Raw genomic sequence first — 17,757 nt, forward strand, 5'->3', positions numbered from 1 at the left:
CCCCCCCACGCCACCAACCCCCACGTGGAGTGTGACGGTTCACCAGCAGTGATTGTTGCGGCGACGCCTGCCGCTGCTGTCGAGACGCCGTGAGTCGAGACGCCGTGAGCCGAGACGTCTTCCGCAGCGTTGCGCGTGTCGAAGCAACAATGATGCGCGCTGCTGCGACGGTGGACAACTCCCACGAGGTCGTGTGGCTGATGGGATGTGCTACAAAAAATGTTTTATGTCGAGGGACAGATGTGGAAAAGAACTCCACAAACTAAACTTTAAAAAACGAAACTTTTTATTTTAACTAACCTTTTTTAAATCTAAAGCTTTCGTGACTGCAGGGATTCATATTCTTCTTGGTTCTTTCGGTAAAGTCACGTAGAAGGGAAATATAATATAATAAAATCATGTTTTATTTGTATTATTTATTATTTCCCTTCTACGTGACTTTACCGAAAGAACCAAGAAGATACACTTTTTTAGTCTAACTAAAAACTAAACTTAAAACAATTGTTATTTTACCAGATAAGGCCCCACGGAGCGAAATCGCTCTTTTCCCGAAGCGATGATAGCTCAACGAAGTGGTTTATCATCATCGTGTGGAAGTGTACAGCAGCTACGCACTCGAAACCTCCCCCACCACCACAGCCGCTACAGCACGTGCACAGACCCTGCTCCTCTGTTGCTATTGGCGTTGATTTTGTTGTTGACGCTCTTGTTGTTGTTGATGCAATCGTCGCTATTGTTGTTATTGTTGTTGACGCTATTGTTGGTAACACTATCGTCGCTGTTGTTGTTATTGTTGGTGACGCTATTGTTGTTGAGGTGAGGCGGTGCAGGGCTGGGTTGCATAGTTCAACCCCTCCTTAATCCGAATCAAAACAACTTTGAAGAGACTTTCAGGGGCACGCTGACATCGCTGTGATGTGACGTCTGTTTTGTCTCTCTCCCCCCGTGGTTCCCCTCCCCCCCGTGGTTCCCCTTTCCCCCGTGGTTCCCCTCTCCCCCCGTGGTTCCCCTCCCCCCCCGTGGTTCCCCTCCCCCCGTGGTTCCCTCTCCCCCCGTGGTTCCCCTCTCCCCCCGTGGTTCCCCTCTCCCCCCGTGGTTCCCCTCTCCCCCCGTGGTTCCCCTCTCCCCCGTGGTTCCCCTCTCCCCCCGTGTTCCCCTCCCCCCCCCGTGGTTCCCCCTCCCCCGTGGTTCCCCCTCCCCCGTGGTTCCCCTCCCCCCCGTGGTTCCCCTCCCCCCCCGTGGTTCCCCTCTCCCCCCGTGGTTCCCCTCCCCCGTGGTTCCCCTCCCCCCCCCGTGGTTCCCCTCTCCCCCCGTGGTTCCCCTCTCCCCCCGTGGTTCCCCTCCCCCCCGTGGTTCCCCTCCCCCCGTGGTTCCCCTCTCCCCCCGTGGTTCCCCTCTCCCCCGTGGTTCCCCTCTCCCCCGTGGTTCCCCTCTCCCCCCGTGGTTCCCCTCCCCCCGTGGTTCCCCTCTCCCCCGTGGTTCCCCTCTCCCCCCGTGGTTCCCCTTCCCCCCGTGGTTCCCCTCTCCCCCCATGGTTCCCCTCCCCCCCCGTGGTTCCCCTCTCCCCCGTGGTTCCCCTCCTCTCCCCCCCCCCGTGGTTCCCCTCTCCCCCGTGGTTCCCCTTCCCCCCGTGGTTCCCCTCTCCCCCCGTGGTTCCCCTCCCCCCCGTGGTTCCCCTCCTCTCCCCCGTGGTTCCCCTCTCCCCCCGTGGTTCCCCTCTCCCCCCCGTGGTTCCCCTCTCCCCCCGTGGTTCCCCTCCCCCCCGTGGTTCCCCTCCCCCCGTGGTTCCCCTCTCCCCCCGTGGTTCCCCTCTCCCCCGTGGTTCCCCTCTCCCCCCATGGTTCCCCTCCCCCCCCGTGGTTCCCCTCTCCCCCCGTGGTTCCCCTCCTCTCCCCCCCCCCCCGTGGTTCCCCTCTCCCCCCGTGGTTCCCCTCTCCCCCCGTGGTTCCCCTCTGCCCCCGTGGTTCCCCTCTCCCCCCGTGGTTCCCCTCTCCCCCCGTGGTTCCCCTCTCCCCCCGTGGTTCCCCTCCCCCCGTGGTTCCCCTCCTCTCCCCCGTGGTTCCCCTCTCCCCCCGTGGTTCCCCTCTCCCCCCCGTGGTTCCCCTCCTCTCCCCCCCCCCGTGGTTCCCCTCTCCCCCCGTGGTTCCCCTCTCCCCCCGTGGTTCCCCCCTCCCCCCGTGGTTCCCCTCCTCTCCCCCGTGGGTCCGGCTGCAGGGGACGGCATCCTGTCTCCGCGCCCCGAGGGGAACCCGCACTGGTGGAACGCAAACACCGTGTAAGTGGCGAGGGGGTTTGGGCGGCTGAGTCTCAAGACTCGCTTTCAGGAGGGCCCTACCAAATTTTTTTTTTTTACAGAAGAGGGGCGATGCTGCTGCTGCTGCTGCTGTGTGTGGTCCCAAATGATAAATTAGCACCGGTCCTGGGCCTTCCCTAGGTCGGCTCAGCCTCAAGTGAGCACCTGGCGTGGTGTGTAAATGCCAGCAATGGGGAGACAAAGTCGGCCGGGCGAGGCGCTGTCCAACCACCCCCTCGTGTGCCGTGCCGGAACCTTCGTTGGTGCCCGCTCTCGGTACTTGCTCCATCGGTCTGTTAAAAGTCGACACGGGAGGGGGGGGGGGGGTATATAAATGTGTCGTCAAACCTGCCACCACTCAGCCGATTAGTAAGGGTTGTCACGTGAACAGAACATGCTAATTCGTCACTAGTACAGCAAACCGGTGTGTTGGAGAGCCAAGCCACAACATTTACAATCTGAGTACGACGTTTTGCCAGTAATTACAATCAGCATCATCAGGCGATGGCCAGATTCTCTCCAACGCACCGGTGTGCTGTACTAGTAACGAATTGGCATGCTCTGTTTATGCAACAAACCTTACTAATCGGCCGTGTCGGGTGGTGGCGGCTTTAACGACACATTTATATATTTACGCGATCTAACCCAAAACACTCCTGTATTATCGATAATATTGGTCGCGAAAGCCTGGTACATGTTCAACGGAATTTTTGTAATTTGCCAAATTTGGATGATGCTGGCAAGCAACGCTATATTCTTCTCGGTGACGCGAGGGGATTCTTGACATCCACTCTGAAGCACGAGGCGCATATTTTACGGTGAATACACCCACGGCATTAATCAGGACAGCCCACCAGATTGTAAGTGGACCTCGACAACAAGCGGTGAACGCACTGCCTCTGGACCACATCACTGCCCAGCCAGAAAGTCTCCGTGTCAAACGGGCGGGGGGGGGTGTATCTTTATCTTTGTGTGTGTGCAGCAGCAGCGTAGCGGTTAGCGCTACGCTGCGCTACGAGCCTGGCGAGCCGGGTTCGATTCCCGCTGGGCCTCCGCTAGGTCGACTCAGCTTCAAATGAGTCCCTGGTGCGATGTGAGCATCGCCACTGGGGAGACAAAGACGGCCGGGCGTGGTGTTGGCCACCCACCCCCTCGTGTGCCGTGCCGGCCTTCATAGGTTTGCTCGCTAAGAGCACTTGCCCCAACGGTGTGTTAAGGCTACACGGGGTATCTTTGTCTTTGTCTGCTGCAGCTTCGTGCCGTACTGCTCGAGCGACGTGTGGAGCGGGAACGCGCCGCGCTCCAGTCGAGGTGAGTTCCCCGCCGCAGCGACGGCCTTCACCGAGTCTCGAGGCCTCCGTGATCTGGAGGGGTTCGTGCCGCTCTCGACCCCCCGCCCGTGACCCCCCCCCCCCCCCCCGACGCTCGCGTGGGTCACCCGGCTGGAACTCAAAATCGCCTTCGGCTCCGTGCGCGCCGGGTGGATTGAGTAGCCGATTTGAGTGGGTCACTCGGAGGCCAATCGATTCGTGGATATGGATTGCGTGACTTGTTGGTTGAGTGATTGGTTAATGAATTCAATGAGTGGATCGGTTTATTCATTCATCGGTTGCTCGGTGGGTCGAGCCTTTTTGTTGAATGGTTGATCGGTCGCTTGTGTTCGTTGGATGATTCGGGCGACTGGGTGCTTTATTGATCCTCTGATTTTGAGCAGTGGGTTCATTGGTTCAAGTGGCCGATCATTTGTCCAAACAGCTGATGTGATTATTGGAATGGGCTGGTTGAGCGACTGCTGCATTGGTTAATGAAATAAAATTCATTTTCAAAAATTCCCTTTTGGGCGTGTGTCCATCTCCCGTGCCCCCCCCCCCGTGCCGACCCTCCCCCCTCGCCCCCAGGTGGGTACGCGTTCCTAGGGGCGCGGATCCTGCGGGAGGTGGTGGTGGAGCTGGTGAGGCACGGGATGGGTCACGCGCGCACCATCATGCTGGCGGGCAGCAGGTGAGTGAGTGGTGGTTGCTGGTGGTGGGGAGCTGCCGTGCTCCAAACCCAGCGAGCCGAGTTCCGATTCCCGCTCGCGGCCAACGCCGGTGACGATTGTCTTAATTTGTCCTGGACCCATCCCCTAGGTCGACTCGGCCTCAAACATCGTCACTCGGGGGGGCAAAGGCGGCTGGGCTTGGTGTTGGTCCAGCCACCCCCTCATGTGCCGTGCGGCCCTCAACGGACACTTGCCCGAACAGTCTGTTAAGGCTATACGGGGGATATTTGTCTTTGGTAGCGCGTGGTGTTGGTGGTGGTGGCACGGGTTGGACATTATAACGATAAAACAAATTCAATACGTCAACAGCGGTGTGATGATGATGATGACGACGACAAACATCTTCAACCGTGACATTCCCATTGCTGGATGGCGCCACAGCCCCACCGAGCAGCCCACCGCTCCGTCTCCGCGGCTGCCACTCCGTGCTTAGTCTCCCCTGCCCCCCGCCGCCACACTACGTACATTCACGGCCCCTCCGCCCGCTCGCTCGTCTCAATGCGCTCCACGGCGTTGCTTTGTCTCGAGTCCGTTCTGCTGCGACGACGCTCTCCATCGACGCCGCGCTGCTGATGGGACGTGTCAGAACGACTTTGCACCAGTGCCGGATTATCCTAGGAGTAAAAGTAGATGTATATGCAGTAGCTGCATATGTAGTAGCTACTACATATGTAGTAGCTACAACATAGTAGCTGCATGTAGTAGCTACTACATAGTAGCTGCATATGTAGTAGCTACTACATATGTAGTAGCTACGGGCCCCGCACTTTCAAGGGCCCCGTGCTAAATGCTTTCAAGCTATCAATTCCGGTTCAGTGATTCTGCACTTGCTATAATACTATAGTACTATACCGCCTTCCACTTTTACGAACGACATGGTATTTAAGGCTAGCGATTCTTCGTATTATTTCACTGTATAGCAGATGAAAAAATAAAATTACTTTACAATGCGAGTTAAAATTTTGTGTTTCAATATTTACGTTTTTTTTGGGGGGCTTAGGGCCCCTTCATAACATATGCTACAGACCCCGCGCTAGCTTCATCCGGCACGGCTTTGCACGTGCGTTTTTTCCCTTCTCTCGCGTGGGGACACGGAGACGCGAGCGAGCCGCTGCGTCTGCTCGCGCGCATGCCTGGCGACACCTCCAATCCGCGTGCTCCTCTACCCCGTCTCTTGCTGCCGTCTCCAGCGAGCTCCGCTCCATCCTTGGGGGCTAGGGGGGGGGGTGCTTTCGTTGCATCTTCTCCCGTCAACGCGGCCCTCAAGTTTGTTGTGACTCTGTCAGCGGCGCTTTGAAATCCATCTGGAAAGCCCGACCCGGTTTACCCATTGGCTGGACGTCAGCTGTGCCACGATTGTGATTTAGTACGCGTGGCTTTGATCACGGTTGGGACTTTCATGCTGCCTCCATCCATCGCGAGTGTAGTTCTCATCATTGCTGCTGCTGTTGTTGTTGTCGGGTTTTTATTGCGTGGATTGTCTCTCCTAAGCGTCTCGTTATTCACGTGCAGCGCATTAAAACGTTGTGTTATGAGGCGTAGTATATGATAGCAATGGTGATGATGATGATGGTAATGATGAAGGTGATGATGAAGGTGGTGATGATGATAATGATGAGTGTATTATGGTGGTGATGATGATGATGAGTGTATTATGGTTGATGATGATGATGGTAATGAAGAAGGTGATGGCGATGATGGTAATGATGAAGGTGATGATGATGACGATGAGTGTATTATGGTGGTGGTGATGATGATGAGTGTATTATGGTGGTGGTGATGATGATGAGTGTATTATGGTGGTGGTGATGATGATGAGTGTATTATGGTGATGATGATGATGAGTGTATTATGGTGGTGGTGATGATGATGAGTGTATTATGGTGGTGGTGATGATGATGAGTGTATTATGGTGGTGGTGATGATGATGAGTGTATTATGGTGGTGGTGATGATGATGAGTGTATTATGGTGGTGGTGATGATGATGAGTGTATCATTATGGTGATGATGATGATGATGAATGTATTATGGTGGTTATGATGATGAGTGTATTATAGTGATGATGATGATGATGAGTGTATTATGGTGATGATGATGATGATGAGTATATTATGGTGGATGATGATGGCAGTGTCCTGCACGCAGGGCGCCCTTCTTAGCGCCGTCCGCGGCCGTTTCCGATGCTCCGTCGAGTTTTCAAGATCCGCCCCAGCGCTGTCTCGTCCGCAACATTAACTCCAGACCACCTTCATCCGATGTTGTTACTGTTGTTGATGTGGTTGTTCGCCGTTCTTCATTGTTGTGACACCTGTGACGCTTGTGAAGAAGAGCCCATCGGATTCTATCCAGTGTAACTAAATATTCTGATTCTGTTTAAAAAAGAAAAATCTGAGTTGTTGTCGTTGTTGTTGTTGTCTTCACGTGTGGCTCAGCGCGGGGGGCACGGGAGTGCTGCTGCACCTGGACAGCATGGCCGCCCAGCTCCGTGCCCTAGGGGTCCCTGCCCAGCTGAGGGGGCTCGCCGACTCGGGATGGTTCGTGGAGCGCAGGGGGAGCGGAGCGGCCCCCGGCTGCGGAGGGGGGGTCCGGCCCGGGGCGGACTGCGGCCCGGGGGCCCCCGTTCACTCCATGCATCACGCCGTCCGGTGAGGGCGAGGTCACGGGGTCACGGGCATGTAACGTCACAGCAGCGCTCACGTGGTGACCTCACCTGCTCACTCCATGCATCACGCCGTCCGGTGAGGGCGAGGTCACGGGGTCACGGGCATGTGACGTCACAGCCGCGCTCACGTGGTGACCTCACCTGACGTTAATTCTAGATTTGAAGCTTTCGTGACTGCAAGGATTCATATTCTTAGGTTTTTTCGGTAAAGTCACGTCGGTAAAAAATTAAAATTAATAAAAGTCAAATAAAATAAAAATCACGACGTTTCGGAGGCAACACAAGCTTCCGTCTTCAGGTGGAACCGTCACAGCCACGACAGCTTTTGTTATGCAGTCTATTCTTAGTCTTAAGCCTCACCTTACCATATTAATAAAAAAGTGTGCCGTACTTGGCCCTTCCCCTCTTCAACCATTATATATACGGAGTGGTAGCTCTTGTAATCTCTCATTTACTTGATACAGCTGTCGTGGCTGTGACGGTTCCACCTGAAGACGGAAGCTTGTGTTGCCTCCGAAACGTCGTGATTTTTATTTAATTTTACTTTTATTAATTTAAAATTTTTACCTACGTGACTTTACCGAAAAAAACCAAGAATACTCACCTGACGTGCCCGTGCTCTCTGCCCGCCGTGCCCAGGTTCTGGAACGGATCGGTTCCGGAGCGGTGCCGCCTGCATCTCCCCCCGGGGGAGGAGTGGAAATGTTATTTTGGCTTCATCACCTTCCAGACGCTCGCCAGTGAGTGTGCTCACCTACACCCACTCCTACGCGCACCTGTACGCGCATCTATAAAAACGCCCGTACACACCTGTACGCACCTGTATGCACACCTGTATACACAACTGTACCAATACCCGCCATTCGCCACGAACTGATGGTGACATCACCATGGCGCCTGTGCCAGGCCAGGTGCACTTTGAGGCCACGTGAAGCGTCGAAGGCTCGCTGACTGACATGAGGTCACGGGACAGACCCAGCAGGTGCCATGGGTTGGCTGGCCGAGATGACTCGCAGATGCACCACCAGCTGTACCCCCCACTGTGCCAACTGTACAAAGACAAAGATCCCCCATATAGCCTTAACAGACTGTAGGGGCAAGTGCTGTTAGCGAGCACCAACTGTACGCACACCTCTACACGCACACCACTCGCCTACCAACCCCACACACCCACCCACCCAAACACCCAACCACTCAGCAACCCACTCACCTACCCAGTCACCCTCCACCCACTCCCCCTGCCCCCTCCCCTCCAGCCCCGGTGTTTGTGGCGCAATGGCTCTTCGACGAGGCCCAGCTGACCGCTGACAACGTGCAGCTGCTGGGCCCGACTCGGGGCGGCGACCAGCTGCCCTACCTGCGCGAGCTGGGACAGGAGCTGCGCGCCACCCTCCACCCGCTGCCGTGAGTGGCCGCACAAACAGCGCCGGCCACCGCCGGATGGTCCACCCGAGAAATGAGTCCACCGCTGAATAGTCGACCAGCGAATAGGTCACCACAGATTATTCCACCACTGAATAGTTCACTGGCAAATAGTCGACCACCGAATAGTCAACCACAGATTATTCCACCGCTGAGTAGTACACCACTGAATATTCCACCATTGAATATTCCACCACCGAATAGTCCACCAACAAATTATTCACCACCGAATAGTCCACCACTGAGTAGTCTACCACCGAAAAGTCCACCACTGAGTAGTCCACCCCTGAATATTCCACCACTGCGTAGTCCACCACCGAATAGAGGTCGTTCACCGACAGGTCGGGGAGCGTGGCCTCGCAGGGCGTGGTTATAGGGGTAGAGGGAGGGCCAGTGCTGGCTGATTTGGATGGACGCTCTGCTCTGAGGAAGGACCGTTTCCCGAAACGTTATAGAGGGGGGAGGGGGGGCACTGCTTCTGTCATCCGCGAAGGCGCAACGGAGTTGTTGAGGCGAGGGCTGCGAGTGGCACCGCTGCCCCCTGGCGGCCGGGCCGGGGAGCGAGGCCCCGGGCGGCAAGGATACACGCGAGGCACTGCAGAGACAGGCAGCGGCTCGCGCGTGAACATGCCTATGTCATGCGTCGTGTGCGGTGCCGGATTATCCTCGTAGCAAAGTAGCTACATATGTAGTAGCTACGGGCCACGCACTTTCAAGGTCCACCCGCGCAAAATGCTTTCAAGCTATCAATTTCGTATTCTTTGGGTCTTTCGGTGAAGTCACGTGGATAGATTTCGATTTCAAGCTTTCGTGACTGCAGGGATTCATCTTCTTGGTTCTTTCGGTAAAGTCACGTAGAAGGGAAAAAAATGTATTATGTTTAATATTTATTATTTTATTATTTCCCTTCTACGTGACTTTACCGAAAGAACCAAGAAAATCACGTGGATAGGTTCAAAGAAAATAACAAAAAACGACAACGTTTCGATCTCAACACAAGCGTTCGTCATCAGGAAAAGGTGACCGATTGAAACGTTGTAGAGGGAACCGGAGTGCCCAGAGAGAAGTCAGCGCCAGCGTGCTGTGTGCGAGGGAGAGACCCAGAACCCACTCCGCTGTGCTTCCATCCCACCCAGTGCCGGATGAAGCGAGTGCGGGCCCTGCAGCACATGTTATAAAGATGCCCTATATTACAAAAAACACGTAAATATTGAAACACAATTGTTTTACTTGCATAGTAAAGTAATTGTGTTTTTTAATTTGCTATACAGCCACAGAAAATACGACAAATCGCTAACCTGAAACACCCAGTCGTTCATAAAAGTTGAAGGCGGTATAGTACTGTAGTAATAGAGCAAGTGCAGAATCACTGAACCGGAATCGATAGCTTGAAAGCATTTAGCGCGGGGCCCTTGAAAGTGCGGGGCCCGTAGCATTTGTAACGTGCGTTCATTTGTTTAGCTGCCCGTTGATATTTGTCGTGTATCTCTGTGTGGCCGTGTATTTGTTTTAAACAGGGCAGTCTTCTCTCCCGCGTGCCTCGCTCACACGCTTATCACGAGCAGGTAAGACTCGTCTGCGATGCAGCAACATCATCATCATCACAATCCTCATCACCTTCGTCACAATCATCATCATCATCGCAATCATCATCACCATCATCACAATCATCATCATCACTATCATCATCATCACTAACACCATCATCTTCATTGGGTTCCTTTTTAGAAAAAGGTCAGAGGTCAGCGTGCTCAGCCGGCACCGCTGGGACCCTGGGTTCGTATACGGGTTTCAGCCGCTGCCCGTGATTAGAACCGGGTTCTCAAAGTGCATTGAGTTGGGTTGACGGTGTCGACCCGTGTATCAATGACTGCGCAAAACAAACCATCGCAATGCATTTAGTTTTTGGTTTAATTTTGGCTCAAAGTCAACACTAATAATTACAAATAACGGTTTGACTGTCAACGTAGTCGCTTTTATTCTCGGTGGCAGTGTGGGTGGCAAGTGCCACTCCCTCCTGCGTGGACCAGAGGTCACTCGTGGGGGCCTCGGAGCTAGCTCTGCGACATCCACTTCCGATCTCTAACGCGGAAAAGGGTCGCGTCGCTGTTGTGCGACATTTCCCAACGGGTTCTTCGTCTCGTGACGACGCGACGCCGATTGCACAATCACAGATAAAATTGTGGATGACAAATTCAAATCCTCACTGTTGGCGTGGTACAGCAGCTGCTGCTGCTGCTGTCAATGCTGCGCTGTAGATATTGCTCGCGGCTCGCAGCTGATGCTCATCGCCCGTCCCCGTCGCCTGGGCCACTCTCGCACTCTCTCTGTCTCTCTCTCTCTGTCTCTCTCTCCCTGTCTCTCTCCCTGTCTCTCTCTCTGTCTCTCTCTCTGTCTCTCTCTCTGTCTCTCTCTCTCTGTCTCTCTCTCTCTCTGTCTCTCTCTCCCTGTCTCTCTGTCTCTCTCTCTCTCAACGAACGTCCATTCGCCACCTCCTCTCACGTCACTCCACCGCATCTCCACCTCCATCTCCTCCTCCAGCTCGGTGCAGTTGGCTGATAGCTTTCTGCTGCACCCCCCCCTCTCCCCACCCCTCTCACACTTCCCCCTCCCTCTACCCCCCCTGTCCACCCCCTCCCCCGCTCCCTAGTGGCTGGGCTGACGTCCAGGTGAAGGGGCTGACGCTGCCTCGCGCCCTGCAGTGCTGGGAGCAGAACCTCCAGCACGCAGCGTCCCGAAACGGCACCCAGCAGCAGCAGCAGCCTGCTGCGGAACGGTCACCGCCCGCCGTTGGCAGCGGCGTCGCTGGCGAGGGGGGCAGCAGCAGCAGCGGTGGCAGCAGCAGCACCAGCGCCTCGTCCTCCACCCCGGCGGAGCGGTGGGCGGCGGCGGCCCCGGCGGCCCCGGCGCCTTGCGCCTTCCGCGCTGTCGACAGCTGCCCGTGGCCGCACTGCAACCCGAGTTGCCCGGCACTGCGCGACGCGCTCACGGGCCAGGAGGTGAGCGCCATCGCCTTCCTCACCCAGCTGGGCTTCGACGTGCGCAGCATGGCCTCGCAGCTCGGCATGGACCCCGACACGCTGCTCAACGTGCTCAGCGACGGCACATAGGGGCGGGGGTGGGGGTGGGGTGGGGGGGAGTTGCGGGGAGGGGGGGCCGAGGGGGCCGGGGGGAGGGGGCTGCGGCCGTCGACCAGCACGGAGACGCGGAGGGAGCCTTGCGGAGGACTCGGTGGGTTTGGAACGCGGCGTTGGGAGGACGCGAGCCGCTGGGTGGAGCGAAACGTCGGACATCGTGTTGAGCAGCACAGAGCGGTACAACCAGAAAACCACATCGGCGTGCGAATCACCCCCCTGCCCCCCCCCCCCTTTATCCTGCTATCTGAAAAATCGTTCCAGACGTCTGTGTGTTCATCACTCACGAAAAATCACGGATAACGGGACGAATCGTGCGCCTCCAGATAATCCGACCCCCGGGTGGCATCGTAAGAGGGACACGCACGTTGGGCACGTTGAACTTATTTCGCGCCGCACGTCGTAGCCAACCGTGCTAATCGGAGGTGCGGGAAAAAGGGTGACTATAGCTGCTGGTTGACTCTCACGCTGCTGCTGGGTGCACTGCCCCACCCCCCCCTCCCCCGCGAGACCCACCAAATTGATATTGATATTTACCAGAGGTAAGTATATTGAATGTTGTTTTATTAATGTAGCGCCCAGTGGAGGCAGCTTGGAGTTCTAGGACCGCCCTCCTTGGGATCCATCGGAGTGCCGGGGAAGAAGCGGAAAGAGAAGCGTGGGTGAGTGAGTGGGTGAGTGAGTGGGTGGGTGAGTGGGTGGGTTGGTGAGTGCGTTGGTGAGTGGGTTGTTGGTGACCTGCAGTGTGGTGGTGGTGGTGGCGGTTGAGACGACACGGTCCGTGTCTACTAGAGACCGAGTCCTCGACACGGGCGGAGGAATCAAGGAGCGTAGTTCGAAGGAACGGTAACCTTGGTAATAGCTAGCAGTCGCCATGGTTATAGCAGTAACCATGGTGGTAACCATGGCGATTCGATTAAGTAACAGAATCAATAAACTGACAATTCGCCACCTTACCGTGTCCGTCCCCTCCGCGTAAAAAAATATTTGACAAATCCCGTGAGCCACACGGCCTTCTGTGAGTGCATCTCATCAGCAGCATTGGTTCAACGCGAGCAGAAAGCACCGGTTTCGACATTCGGTGTCTCACCAGCAGAGCCGGGCTTGCTTGAACCAGTGCTGGTGAATTGCCACGTGTTTATTGACAACGACTCTCTCTCTCTTCTTGGTTCGATGCAAAGCCATCCAACGCACGATGGTTATTTGTCTTTTTAAATCCTTTATATTAAGTTCGCTTGCTTGCTTAGGACCGTGCAAATCTTTCGGTCGTTTTTTTAATCCACTTCCCGTGATCCAATCGAGCTGACATTTCCACACAGACTCGTTGTGCGTGACAATTAATGTTCGTGAACATTTTTTTAAAATTTTTTTTACACTTTTTAGGACAAAAATATAATATTTACTTACCAATTGCTTAATGGTTGCAATGCAATCATCTGACCCATAGGTGGCAGCCATCTCAAGCCAGAGGACGAGAGGACTCTAGCCGCCACGCATATAAAGGATTAATAGTGAAAAACTTTGTTTTTACGGGTATACTTTTTTTCTGCTCGGTGACATGCTGGGCGAGAAGCGTGGACAACAAATGGGGGTCTACAGACGCAGAGGTTCATCACTGCTGATGACTTGAGGTTCGCCATGCATCGATATAATCAATTTTTACGTAACGATATGCGAACGAGTGCTGATGTTGCATTTAGGTGGATGGAGCAGACGAGGTGGTACAAACGGGAAACCAACGCAAACGCGGTGGTGCAAAAAAATCGATTCTTGAATGGAATCGTGGCACCCCCCGGATGGCTTTTCCCTCCCGAACGTTGTGGATTTTGCTCCGACTTCCCGCAGCATCGGCCCCGATTGCTGCGTCGGCGCGGCCGCAAGCCGAACGGCCGCATCTCGAACACGAAGGGCGACTCGGCCTGCGAGGAGGTTTGGTTCTTGAACGTCGCTGGTCGGCGCGCCGCGAGACGCCTGTGTACGCCGCGCGACAATTGAATTCGTTTGGCCGTGGTCGGGCGGTGCGGGGACTTGACGACACAAATTCGGGGCCGGATAGTTTACGTGGCCCGACCCAAAACCCCCCAACCCTGGACTCCACCGTTGGCTGTGAAGGCCCCTCTGCGGCGTTGGGCTCTACGCGGAGCCTCCGCCACGACCGTGATGACGATCGCTCTTGTCGACCGCGTCTGAACGAGACTTTGATCGCTGTACATTTCACGTGGTGTTGTATAATAAATTCATAATGTACATCCGTTCTCAATCCACTGCTGATTATTGCAATTCTCCCAAACTGTAACTTCACCACGCCAGTCAGCGGGCGGTTGGTGAATGGAGTCGGGTTCAAGGACTCGCTTCGGATGTCGCTCGCCATCGACGTTGGCTGCAGCCGGGAGTTGAACCCGGATCGCTCGCCTGGGTTCAAGGTGCGGAGCGCTCTCCACTGCGCCAGCTCTCCAACCCCACCGTGGTGTTGTTGAGAGGCTTAAATCAAATGGTGCAGCACGTGTTTTTAAACAGTTTTTGTGTTTTATATTCCGTTGGTAACCATTCAAGACGCGTCTGTGGTTTGCAATACTCTATCATTGCTGCAATAAACCGCGTGCTCACCACACCCACGTGGTCACAGCACCACGTGCTCACCCCCACCCACGTGCTCACTCCCCCGCGTGCCCTCACACCCCCGCGTGCCCTCACACCCCCACCCACGTGCTCACCCCCCACCCACGTGCTCAGACCCCCACGTGCTCACACACCACCACCCACGTGTTCACACCCCCACGTGCTCACACCGCCACCCACGTGTTCACACCCCCACGTGCTCTCACACCCCAAACCCACGTGCTCACACCCCCACGTGCTCTGACACCCTCACCCACGTGCTCACACCCTGTGTGCTGGCATCACCACGTGCTCAACGCTCTTGCCGCTCGTGAGAGGCAGCGTGATGGACGCAAAGGCCGATAATGACGATGATGATCAGGAAGGGTGAGAGAGATCGCATCTGGCACGATGTATTCTTCGCTGTGAATGCACACGGCGGTATTAACCAGAGCGGCAGCCTGGAATCGAACCGCGAAAGCCCTGCAAGAGCAAGCGGCGAGCGCAAGCGCCACCGCTCGGCCCCGTCACCAAACCCTACGAGCCCCGGAATCGTCGGTGAACCGAGAAATTCGCCACCGAGACTGAAGCCGATCGACAGCGGGTAGTTTCCCTCTATATCCGTCCACCGATGTTGAGCCGTGAGTGGGAAGATAACTCGGGTCGCGGGTTTAGGAGCGCAGCGCGCGAGGCGCTATGCCACCGCTCCCCCCCAAACCCAACACAAGCTATACACACACATAACCAGCAATGTGCAATGATGAGGGGTGGATGGGCTAAGTGTGAAGAGTGGACGATGCCGTTGCCCAGCTGACCGCTAGAGGGCGCTGTGGTTCTGCCCCGTCCCCCAACCAGTGGCTCTTAAACCTGGGGGTGCGAGACGTGGCCAGATTGAAGGTAATACAATCTAACACACTAATTAAGCACGCGCAGGTAAGTACAACTAATTTGTCCCATAAAGCCGAAGTGTTTGTGTTAACATCATACATTAGGGGCCGTCCATAAATGACGTCACGCACCTAAGGGGGGGGCAGACATTTGTGATGTGTGACGAGGGGGGGGGGGGGGGTGAGAATGTGACGTTACATTGAAATGCGCAACTTTAAATAAATATAGACAACACGTTCTACTTAATTAAATAGACTTTTAAATGTTTTATCCTACAACAGCAGAGTGCAGCGCCACATTAAATACGCACTACAATGACAATAGTTTCAAGCGATTTGAAGAATGTTTTATAATTGGGGGGGGGCAGAGCTTTGTGACGTCATATTTGAGGGGGGGGTCTGACTTTTTGTGACGCCGTGTGACGAGGGGGGGGGGGGGGTCAAAAATCGTCCAAAATCGGGTGACGTCATTTATGGACGGCCCCTTATTTCAACGATTGAAAACCAAAGGGGTGCACGGCTACAGTAAAGGTTACGAACCAACGCTTTAGACCAGGGGTCGGGAACCTTTTTGACTGGGAGAGCCATAAAAGCCAAATATTTCTAAATATATTTCATTGAGAGCCATATAGTATTTTTACGTATAATAAACTAAATATGTCTTACTTTTAATGCGACTTCTGGTGCTGCATGGTTTTGCTGATGACCTTGTAGTCTGGTTTCATACTTGGTGAGGTTGAGCTTCATGCAGGCGTGACCCGTGAAATTTATCTTCAAAACTAATTTCTGTTTACTTTAACATGACACAGTATTATTAAGCAATATCACAAGTATTTTAAAATCCAGTTCCAAACTGATTTTTTTTTTTTCAACTCAAAATTGTCTGGGAGCATATGCCGTCACTGGAAGAGCCATATATGGCTCACGAGCCATAGGTTCCCGACCGCTGCTTTAGACCAACACCTCCAAACCCACAAGCAAGGGGTATTTACCTGCACGCCAGGTGTGCCTGTCTCCCATACAGGTGTGTTGTTACACATGATTGTGAGTCTGTACAGGTGGAGTGTTACCTTTGAGTGCGTATCGTATAGCGATTCGCGCTCTGTGCTACCCCTTCACGACCAGTAACGGTGGCGAATATCTGAACCGATTCTGGGCCTCCACTAGGTCGACTCGGCCTTAATGAGTACCCGATGGGTGGAGGAAGATGAACGGGCGTGGTGTTGTGGCCACCCACGTCCCCGTGTGTTGTGTTCGGCCGTCGTAGGTGCCGCTGCTGCTCGCTAACGGCACTTGCACCACCGCCTTGTGCACCAGCAGCAGCGCCAGGTGGGTAAGAGAACACACGCAGGTTTAAGTCAAGTTTGGGTGATGACAGAATGAATGGCAGCCAGAGCAGCGACAGAAGATATCAGGCCAAAAGCAGAGAAGGGGGCAAAATGCATGCGAATTACTGAGCGATTTGTAACGTCTATAATATGTGCCCAACGTGAATTGACATGCGTCTCGTGTTATTGGGATGCAATGCAGTGAAATCGCAAATCTAAATGGCAAGCGATTTTCGATTCCACCATCTCTGTTTTGAAGTTGCTGGTGCATTGGGGCGCGGGAATGGTGGTGAAGTTCGGGGTAGGGGTGGGGGGCAATAAGGCACTAGCGTGGCATGGGGGCCCCCCAGAAAGGATATAATTTCAAAGTAGATTGTGCAGGGGGGCCGTTCCCACGCCCATTCAAATGAGCACAGTCTGGCACGCGCCGGCAATTATGAACCTTCGTGCCGCGGCGGCCATGAATGGGCATGTTCGGTGAGAGAGAAGCGCATTCCGGCCAAGTGCAGGATTTTGTGGATTCCAAAACCTCCCAGGAATCCATCCCGATATTCACAACCACACACACACAGCCAGGCCAGCTGCTGTCTGTGGTGGGGCTTGGTGTTGGCGGGGGGGGGGGGGTTATAGGGGTGATCGGGTAGGGGCCGCGGGGGAGGTTGAGTGATGCAGTTGCCACCTGTCCAGGTTTGATCGGACAGTCCGGTTGTTCGGAATTTGTGTTCGGGTCGTAGGAATGAATTGCGCCGATATGTGGCGGCGTTGCGTTGGACTTTATTTCAGTTGCTGCACAGTCTCCATAGCCCTGGGCCGACTACGAAAGGTGTCCGGGGTGGTCCGTGGTGCGGAAGGTGGCAGCCCTAGGCAGTGGTGAGGAGGGGCAGGGTGGTGAGTGGTGTGGGTGAGTATTTGGTGTGACTGGTGAGTGGTTGAGTGGTAGTGCTGAGTGGTGGAGCATTGTGGGGTGAGTGTTTACGGTGAGTGTTGTGGGGGGTTCGGGATTGGAGGGGTGAATGGTAGGATGACTAGTGGGGGTCTGGGTGGTGGTAGGTGGGGTAACGAGGGGGGGAGGGTGCAGTAGCGCGCTGCACTACGAACCCGGGAACCCGAGTTCGATTCCCGCTCACGGCCAACACCAATAACAATTCTGTGAACGGGTTCTGGGCTCCTCTAGGTCGACTCAGCCTCAATTGAGTACCTTCTGCGGTGTAAATATCGCCACTGGGGAGACAAAGGCGGCCGGGCGTGGTGCTGGCCACCCACCCCCTCGTGTGCCGTGCCCGCCTTTCATAGGTGCTCGCTAACAGCACTTGCCCCAACAGTCTGTTAAGGCTACACGGGGGTTTCTCTGTCTTTGGTGGGGGTGAGGAGGAGTGAGTGGCAGCGTGGTT

General features: G+C 55.0%; 1 protein-coding gene across 1 annotated transcript; it reads left to right on the forward strand.

Moving 5' to 3' along the window:
- The first annotated feature begins 149 nt into the window (after positions 1-149).
- On the forward strand, positions 150-11,540 carry LOC133347712 (palmitoleoyl-protein carboxylesterase notum1-like). Its single transcript, XM_061560218.1, has 9 exons — positions 150-207; positions 2,215-2,275; positions 3,546-3,604; positions 4,192-4,294; positions 6,768-6,980; positions 7,637-7,737; positions 8,254-8,401; positions 9,937-9,984; positions 11,070-11,540. The coding sequence occupies exons 1-9, from the start codon at positions 150-152 to the stop codon at positions 11,527-11,529; spliced, it is 1,251 nt and encodes a 416-aa protein (XP_061416202.1). The 3' UTR covers positions 11,530-11,540.
- The last annotated feature ends 6,217 nt before the right edge of the window (positions 11,541-17,757 follow it).

The sequence above is a fragment of the Lethenteron reissneri genome, chromosome 3, assembly GCF_015708825.2.
Source record: "Lethenteron reissneri isolate LAM-NWPU_2019-01 chromosome 3, ASM1570882v1, whole genome shotgun sequence".
Classification (NCBI taxonomy): domain Eukaryota; kingdom Metazoa; phylum Chordata; class Hyperoartia; order Petromyzontiformes; family Petromyzontidae; genus Lethenteron; species Lethenteron reissneri.

Bases quoted from the DNA above. Each gene is read 5' to 3' on its own strand.
- LOC133347712 (XM_061560218.1), top strand. From the start codon at position 150: ATGATGCGCGCTGCTGCGACGGTGGACAACTCCCACGAGGTCGTGTGG. The intron at 8,402-9,936 runs GTGAGTGGCCGC...TGTTTTAAACAG, and splicing joins GCCACCCTCCACCCGCTGCC to GGCAGTCTTCTCTCCCGCGT. The intron at 9,985-11,069 runs GTAAGACTCGTC...CCCGCTCCCTAG, and splicing joins CACACGCTTATCACGAGCAG to TGGCTGGGCTGACGTCCAGG.